Source organism: Sinocyclocheilus grahami, unplaced genomic scaffold (genome assembly GCF_001515645.1).
Source record: "Sinocyclocheilus grahami isolate Dianchi unplaced genomic scaffold, SAMN03320097.WGS_v1.1 scaffold47.1, whole genome shotgun sequence".
Lineage (NCBI taxonomy): Eukaryota > Metazoa > Chordata > Actinopteri > Cypriniformes > Cyprinidae > Sinocyclocheilus > Sinocyclocheilus grahami.
This window is the reverse complement of record NW_015505226.1, coordinates 1,267,652-1,277,157: the sequence shown is the minus strand read 5'-3', so window position 1 is coordinate 1,277,157 and position 9,506 is coordinate 1,267,652. Positions and strand designations below refer to the sequence as shown.

General features: G+C 37.8%; 1 protein-coding gene across 2 annotated transcripts in view; it reads right to left on the bottom strand.

The window, feature by feature from the left end:
• The window catches only part of LOC107582696 (ATP-dependent 6-phosphofructokinase, muscle type-like), a 16,398-nt gene extending 7,257 nt beyond the window's left edge, over positions 1-9,141 (bottom strand). The window contains exons 1-9 of one of the 2 annotated variants that reach the window (XM_016268622.1): positions 8,629-9,141; positions 7,464-7,514; positions 5,700-5,777; positions 5,141-5,236; positions 2,931-3,004; positions 2,607-2,684; positions 666-855; positions 416-581; positions 273-317 (exon numbers count right to left, since the gene is read on the bottom strand). In XM_016268622.1, coding sequence (XP_016124108.1) covers positions 273-317; positions 416-581; positions 666-855; positions 2,607-2,684; positions 2,931-3,004; positions 5,141-5,236; positions 5,700-5,777; positions 7,464-7,514; positions 8,629-8,854 — 1,004 coding nt within the window. In that variant the 5' untranslated portion in view covers positions 8,855-9,141. The remainder of the gene's footprint in view (positions 1-272; positions 318-415; positions 582-665; positions 856-2,606; positions 2,685-2,930; positions 3,005-5,140; positions 5,237-5,699; positions 5,778-7,463; positions 7,515-8,628) is intronic. The other variant, XM_016268623.1, reaches the window with a different exon arrangement.
• Between the last annotated feature and the right edge of the window lie 365 nt (positions 9,142-9,506).

Here is a 9,506-nt window from a genome sequence, read left to right as displayed (position 1 = left end):
TACAATTTAAAAACAAAAAGGAAAAAACCCAAAAAAAAAAAAAAATATATATATATAAAAAACACTAATAGTATCTCAACTATAAACAAAAGGTAAAATAACACTGGTGGTAATCTAGTGTAATGATACTACTGCAACGAATTTATGATCAATAATCAAGTCAAATTACAGAACACTGATTGGCATAAGATATGGATTTTTGTTGTAGAACAGATAATATGTGAACATACAATAACAAAATGACATATCTATGCATCCATACTGCAACATACCCACAATGCCTCCCCATAACTTCTAGAATGAAGGCTCTTTGATGACTGCAAATGTGAGATAAGAACAGACAAATCAATGTGTTTTCAAGTTCAGAATCCAACTGTGTAGTGCCATATGTACATGCATGTGTGTGTTTGTATACCTCTGTGCTGTTGTTGTGATGGCATCCACTACTTCCATGATCCTGTGCAGAGCTGAATCAGTGCCAATGGTCATGTCTGTGCCACAGAAATCATTGTCGATGGATCCCACCATCCCAACGATGTTCAGATGAGATGAACGTTTAGCCTCCTCTGCTGTGATTTTACCTATGAGCATAGACACACAGATATGTGCTTCTCTCTATATATCTATGACAGACTGATAATGATTGCTGTGTAATATGGTCCTACCTGCTTTCAGCAAGATTTGGAGCAGCTCACTCCACTCATTGCGAAACTCGTTGGCGCCTGTCAGGCTCCCATCTCCACCGATAACACACAGATTAGTGATGCCCAACTTCACCAGGTTACATGCTGCTTTAGCTCTACCCTCCTTAGAGCGGAAGTCCTGACAGCGGGCACTGCCAATCACTGTGCCACCCTTACAATATAGTCAGAGATAAATAAGAAAAATAATAGGAAACACAAACACTTCAGAAAAAATGCTAAACATTAAAATAACTTAAAGGGGTCATATGATGCGATTTCAATTTTTCCTTTCTCTTTGGAGTGTTACATGCTCTTGGTGCATAAAGAAGATCTGTAAAGTTGCAAAGACTAAAGTCTAAAATCCAAAGAGATATTCTTTATAAAAGTTAAGAGTCAACCACGCCTACCTAAAACGGCTCGCTCTAACAAGCCCCCACATGTCTACGTCACAATGTGGGAAGATTTGCATAACACCGGCCAAATGTTTATGCAAAGAAAGAAGGCGTAACTTTTATTCTCGCTGTTGCCGACCGCCGCCATGTCGTGAAGACGCTGTGTGTTTCGTTGTGAAAGCGAAACTACTTTGTTTGGCCTTCCAAAGAGGATGATATCGCTTCGTCATACCTGGAGCTGATCCGTGCTGGTCCCTGAGGAAATACTTCAACTTTGCGCTGTTGATCGCCGGATCAGCTTTCACCATGGACGAAGTGGAGTCCAGCCCGGGGTCGTCACATGTGGTTGCCACAGGCATCGCAATATTGTAAGGGATGTAACATTTCCGTCACACGCTTGAGGAATTCGGCCAATCACAATGCACTGGATAGCTGGCCAATCACAGCACACCTCGCTTTTTCAGACCGATGAGCTTTGTAAAAATCGACGCGTTTCAGAAAGGCCGGGCATAGAGGAGAAACAATAATGTACAGTATGTGGAAAAGAATGTGTTTTTTTAACCTTAAACTGCATAAACACATTTCATTACCCCAAATACACAAAATAATGTTCTTTTTAGTAGCATCATATGACCCCTTTAAGATGTTGGCCGAGGAATATACTAAAGTCTGGTGGATGGTTAATGTGGTTGAGATGTGTTGACATAATATGAGAGGGATAATTTAGACCCACACTGCTCTCTGTCTACTGTGCTAGACCAGTGGTTAAGGTTTGGCTGGTTAGCAAGGGTTTGAGACTGCCCACGCTCTTGTGGTGCCATCAGCCAATCAGCATTGTCATGATGTCATTTGTCTGCGGATCATGTGATTACTCACTTGGAATTTGTGGTGTGGGCAGCAGTGTGTATATGTGTGTGTGTGCGTAACATTACCCTAAGTCTCAAAAGCAGGTCTCTGGGTGAACTCTGGCATTTTGTAGACCACAGAGGTTATACCATGCAACATGATCACTTACACACATACACAAATAACCTGATGCACTCATCCATTAGTTACAGTTATGGGTTGATTATGTTGATGTGTACACAATAATAAATACAATGAGAAAAAATGTTTGTTGAAAGCAGGAACATTTCTAGTCTTTCAAAAGTACTGGGACACTGGCCTCCCATCAAAAAGTGTTCTCATATTGTGATACTCTTTACTGTTTTGGATATATGGATATAAATTGTCTTTACTTGCAGAACAGAGTTTGCTGCATGTTCACAAGCAATAAAGAGCAGCATCATAGCTGACACACGAATGATATTAGACATTTGCGAGTTTTGTGTCATAAAATGGACTGTGGGTAAATTTGACCTCATCCAGCACTATTTTTGTTTTCTGTCTTATAAAGTATCCCGTAACGGTGCAAGAAACAGCTCCAAACGATTCAGTGCATGAGTGAACTGTTTGAACTCTTTCGTGCCCCAGTAAAAAGGGTCTAGTGACGCCCCTGGATGAAGGTGAAGGGAGATGATGAGTTTATTACCAGCTGCAGCATCATTGACACGCTCTCCCAAGTTGCTTGTCTGATGTTATCTCCTCCATCGACTAGGCCCTGATAACCCTAGATGCACACAAAGATTGGAGGATGCATAATTGAACGCACATGCACACGGTACATAATAAATACACTTTAAAAATATTGAGTGGATTTAGAATTGAGCAAGAGCTGAGTGAATTAGAAAGTGAATTTCTCCTGCATAAGTTAATAGCAGTAATATTACAAATTCTCAATTTCTGTGTGCAGCGAATGGTAATCTTTCACCGTTAACTCTTTATTTCTTATGTGTATGTGCTTAGATGTACAAACCTCATGTACAAAATAGACTTTCGCACCGGTGTAGATCCCAACTCTCACCGTGGCTCGGACAGCAGCATTCATACCTGAGATATAATAATTAAAGAATCATAATTATTGCACATATTCATTCATACCAGAACTAGAGGTCTAAGGTTGTCTTTAATTTGTCACAAGCATTACATTTGTCACGGTTCATGGGTCCGGACGGTCTTTCTGTGTCTTGTCATGTGGTTGTATGTGCGTACGTCATTCATTAGTGTTTGCAGCTGGCGCTCAATTAGAGCGCGCCAGCTGCAACTCGTTAACGAGTCCTATATAGGGCACTCTGTTCAATGTGTGTTTGTCGGTTCGTTATCCTCATGTTCCTGTCTCCTTGTCAGTCTCTGTTTCCAGTTCTCGCTCAGTCAGGGTACAGATCTTCAGCCTTCTCCTTGGTTTGGTCAAACGCAGTGGAGGAAGGGATTTCTCTGTGGAGCTCTGATTCGGACCTGGACCCGAGGATTATCTTTGTTGTCTCCGTTGTTTGTGATTACAAATAAACCTTACCTTTTGCACTCGCACTTGGATCCTGACTCTTCTCTGCCGTGACAACATTTAATTAAGATTTGGTGACTGTTCATGAAACGTATCAAGCTAACTACTAATTAACTGGAAAGTGTGTGAGAAAAAACTGCTTTCGGTTTTATTCTAAACCTGTTATCTTGGCATCTGGTCACACAAACACACATGGTGGTTAAGTCCCATTGAAAAGGGCAATCTAAGTGGCTCGAGTTTCATTTAAAGATTGAACCAGAGAGGACAACAGGCAAGCTTCATTGCCCAGCTCTCTAAAGCAACCACATTTCCCCAAAGGTCACCGGCTAAATATAATACCCCTCAGACAGAGAGAGAGACAGAGAGATCATAGGGAGGAATTGAGTGAGAGGGAGAGGGAATGATGGGACGACCATAGTTAAGGTTCTTCTAGGACTAGTTGGCATTACACAGTTATTTGACTTATTCTCCAGCTTGTACCAGATAAGGTTAAAGGTCGGTTCTTTTTCCTACTGCTAAAGGTTGGATAAAAGGTCAGTGTGAAAGCTTTTGCACCTCTCATGACCTCTCTGATATACGATTCCTGTTGCTCATTCAACATGGCTGCTGTAGTAAATGAGGAGGTGGTAGTTCAATCAGGTAATCAAGCAACCAACAAAACCACTTCAAATTATCATCTATCAAGTTACGCCCAAATTCAATACCACACACATTTGACTTTATGCCTTGCATTTTAATGCAAAAGAGGATGAAACTGCATATCACTCTTGATAATGCAGGTAAAAACCTTACTAAATGACGAATACTGACATTTTTCTCACTCCACAAAATCGAAACTCAATTTCAAAGGTATAGTTCTTCCAAAACTGGAAATTATGTCATCATTTGCTCACACTCATGTCATTCTAGACACATATTCCTTCATATTGTGAAACACAAGAGATGTTTAGCAGAACGCCCATGTTGCTCTTTTCCATATAGCAAAAGTGGACAGTGATTTATGCAGTCCAAATTTACACTACAATGAGGAGGAAGAGAACAAACGGAACCAATTTAGAATGCATGCACAAATGCATGAAGAAGATTTGTATCATAAACATTTTCATATGGAATTTTATACTGTTATAGTGTTTATACTTCCAATTCATTTTGGGTCAGTGTTTTTTTTTTATAAATTAATATTTTTATTCAACAAGGACATATTAAATTGATCAAAATTGCCAGTAAAGACGTTTATAATGTTAGAAAATATTTCAATTTAAACTAAATGCTGTTCTTTTGAATTTTCTATAGAGTTTCCACAGAAAAAATTTGTTTTCAACTGCGATAATGGTAAAATATGTTGCTTGAGAACCAAATCAGCATATCAGAATGATTCCTGAAGGATCTTGTAACACTGAACATTAAATAATGTTACCGACCGTTTCTGTACTGAATGGTACAGAAACATAATAACCAAATCATCTATTGACATTATAAGACCAATGGTAGATTATTTGTTTTGTTGTATAAAGTTGTCATATCATAAAAATGTGGAAAAGTTATCTTTTAAGACTTGTTAGTTTCAGTATTACAAGTTAGGATGAAGAGATAATGAAAGAGTGCACCCCAAAACTGTTTAAAGCCCTACTTCCACGGAGTTGGCCTCCATAAAGGCCCATACACACAAATACACTCTTCCTCACCTTGTGCATCTCCTCCAGAGGTGAGGACAGCGATGGCCTTTCCAACGCCCATCTTTGTGGGGTCCACAGATGCTGAACGCTGCATATTGAGATGGCCTGGGGAAGACAAGGGAAATTTTGAAGTGAACTGTCACCTTTCTCTATCAGACCACTTATAGAGACTGATTGAGAAAGTGGAGTGGGAACGTGCTAGCAGTATGAACTCCCTCTACCCTGGCATGCAGTGTCACAGACATGATCCACCCCCTTTATAACTAAATTTAAAATGATCTGCAGTGGCACCACACGCTGCTAAAACAAACACACATAGACACTGCATTTACTTTCATGTCATGTGATCTTTATGCACAAATAAAACCAGATACAAACACAAAACACTTACACAGACAAACAAAAGCATACAGTCATGGTTGGACATGCATACACCAACATACAGCAACATGACCTTTATGCTATCTTTTCCCACAGGACATACTGTGAGTATGCAGTGCAACAAAATATTCACATATGCACACACACACACACACACACACACACACACACACACACACACACTTACAGCCATTATGTATGGTGGTAGAACAGCTGAGGTTGTTCAGGGTTCCATCTAAATAGTTTGTAGAAGTGCGCTTTCGATCTATAACACAAGGGCATTGAAAAAAGATTAATTTACTTCTTCATCCTAGAATAATCAACACAGCTCTAGCATGACTAAATTATTTATAGCACACTTATATCTGATATTTCTGAGAAAACACTATGAACACAGTATCATGATTATATGGCGAGGAAGTGTGTGCGTTTGTCTTTGTTTAGTGCTGTAACTATTACAGATGATCCTTACTATAAAGGGAACAAGGAAGGACTTTGATCAAGCTCAAGACTTGCCTAAATGGCCAGAGCTGCATTATCACTGTTTGTTGATCATGTCGATGTGGTAAGACGTTCTGCAGATTTCATTTTACTATGATGTAATTCCACAGATTTAGGTCACCAATATAATGGTAGCTAGCTGGCTAACACAGAGGTTTTGTCAAAACTTGGGAAAAACTTTTGATAATCTTGGAAACATCAAAACAAATCACTACTTTTTTTGCACTGTATGCCATTGATTTCCAACAAAACATGTACATGGATTCATACATTTTATTGTGTTTAATTCTAATTATGTAATTAAATTATGTAATTAATAAACTAAATTATATCAACTGTATATCTATATCAATATCTATGTATCTATCTTTCTATCTGTCTGTCTACATATACATATATATATATATATATATATATATGTATAATTGAGTAAAAACTCATTATCCACCCTATTCAGTAATGGTGAGGTAAATACAGAACATAGTAAATATATATTATGTTTCTCCATTTACAAAGATGAAGACTTCTAGTAACCAAGATTAGTGTTTTAATGAGATTATAGTAGAGTCCGGATTAAACTCCATGACTCTAGTGTCCCAGTGTGCAACAGCTGCTGGTTGTTGGATGACACTGGTGTTAGATGTTCAGACTCCAGTATGTTACATATCCACTGATCGAATTCTGTTGTGGATCAGGGTCAGCAAACTAATCAGAGTTGCTGGTGTTTTTGCTTATACCCAACCAGTTACGTCTCAATTACTTGTTACAGGTTAGAGAAGCTGACCACAACAAACCCGCCAATCCTGTTCTGAACTAGTTATTTACAGTGCTGAGTTAAACCTCCTTAACACCAGATAATTCTCTTCGGCAACATTAAATGTAGTGCTATCAGTTCTCTACAAAAACTTATTCTGAAAAGCTTTTCTAAATTGCAGTCAAAATAATCAGACTTAAGCCCACTATATACTGTATGAGAGATTGTACGATATGATCTCATGGCAGATCAATGTGTACAGTGTTTCATGTCAATAGAAATCCTTCTTGGTCACAGAAATTTGTCTCAGATGGCAAAGTCAAGGGCAATTTGTACACCATGCACCGGGCTTTAATTAGAATAATAATTTGTTTTATACATATATATACAGTATATATATGTATAAACACACACACACACACACACACACACACATACATAAAAATAAATAAACCAAAAAAATACCTAAATTATTACTGACATTTAATGTAAGTTAGTTTTTCAAAACAAAAAATTTTGTAAAAGTTTAGTCTCCTTAGTTTTAAATCTTATCGCTGATAAAGATCACAGGGCTGGCGGTCAATCCCAAAAGTTACTGAGGGGAAGTGACCACATAGAAGAAAGTGATGTAACTACATTATGTCCATTAAACTGATTGCCAAAATACTACTACTACACTTTCTAGAAGAGCCTTACCAGCACATAGTTCAGACTTTGATTCATCACTTCCACTTGAATATTTTGATCCTGTTTACAAAAAATAAAAATAAAACACATTTAGCTTCATTCATTCATTCATTCATGACTCTTTCTGTGTGTTACACCAGTTTGTAGTCTTTGAATCTGTTACTCAATTGATTTTTTCAATTCAGATTCACAACAACACTAATTTTAAAAACAGATTTTAAAAGGACGGCAAAATGATAGCATCATTAAAGGCAATTAAAGAAGTAATGGCAAGTTAATTGTTTTCGAACTGACCGTAAATGCTTTAAATGAGGTTTCCACCTCAGCTGACAGAGTCTTCTCAGAGCCTTTTAAAATAAGATATTTTGAAGAATTGGTACTCAAACAGTTTCAGGTCTCATCGACTTTCATTGAATGAACAAAACCTCAAATGAAAGTCAACGGGAACCAAAACTGTTTGGTTACCAACATTCTTCAAAATGTTTTCTTCTTGTTTTCAACATTCCTCTTTTATGTTCCACAGAAGAGAGAAAGTCACAAAGGTTTGGAACGAAATAATGTCTGAATTTTCATTTTTGGGTAAACTATGATTTTAAGGTAAGTTACTGTGTGTTTACAAAGATAGACCTATACATAGACCTACATAGACTTACATAGACCCATTTAATTTTAATAAGAAATGTCAAGATATTGTGCCATTCATACTATCAATCATGTTAGCGTAAAACATACCATTAGACAGTTTATTGCCAGATACATTCCCATTAAGATAAGATAAGTTCATTCCCATTTATTCTTAAGAATCAAGTAGCTTCCGATTCTTGGAATTGACTTCAAGAATTCCAAAATTCTGGAATCAAACAGCCCTTGGACAATGTTTAATAAGCCACTCCCATTTTATAAATATATCAACCCCCCTATGAGCAATGCTTGCTTACTGTGACATCAGAACATAAAAGTGCTGTGTCATTTGGTTATCTGGCTGCTTGACCGCTGAAACATGGCATCTAGTACTCAACACACAGATACACACTCTAACACACTCTAACACACACACACACACACACACACACACAAGGCTACATACTGCCACAACAAAGTACAGACATAAAACAACATGCAGTTTTTTATTTTTATACACATATGAATGCAAACACACAAACACTATGCATACCGTAGATATGATTAGCATCTAATTGAATCTTCCTGTGCGTGAACTGCCAGATGAACACCGCCAGCCCAATATGAGGGATCCAGTGGAACAGGAGTAAAGACAGTTGCAGAATACACATGCACAACTCTAACAAACAAAAACTAATCTGACATACACATACAAACACATTCCAAACGCATACACACACCTGCCAGACACACACACAGTTGTCCAACACTGCCTCCATTCTTTCTAGTAGAGTGAGATGGTGTGGTGGCCATGATAAGGTCTTATCAGTATTAGAACTGACCTCCCGTTCCTACTCACGTTTTTTCCTCTCTCCTTCCATCGTTTTCTCCCTTTCTATGCACTCATTCATTCCTTCAGCATTTTCCAGCAAATCTCTCTCTAACTCTCTGGTCTTTTAGATCTGCATTTGTTCGTTGGTCTGTTTCTGCTGAGTTTATCTTAATCAAATGAATGAATAGTATTTTAGTGCTGCCTGCCTCTATACTTGGAAATCATCTGGACTCACAGCAGTAGAGGAAGTCTAATACTGTAATAGGATTGCATGCAACAGAGTTCACGTGCAGATTATACTGGATCAAAGCTGGAGTTAATGCAGGTAATGTGCTACTAGGATAAAGTAAAGGTTAGTACAAAACAGACCACACTTTTGACTTTTGATATGCTGCCAAGAATAAAATCACCAGATAATTTTTTGATGGGGCCTGTAAAAATATAGGCAACTGCAAATATGAACTAACTACTGTGTATTGGGGACTTTTATATTGAAAATAGCAACTTTCTGAACATTTATTGGATATTTATAATCAGGTTTTTATTATTCATTTCAGTTTTGACCTGGAAAAAGGCAAATACTCTACACTAGACATGAT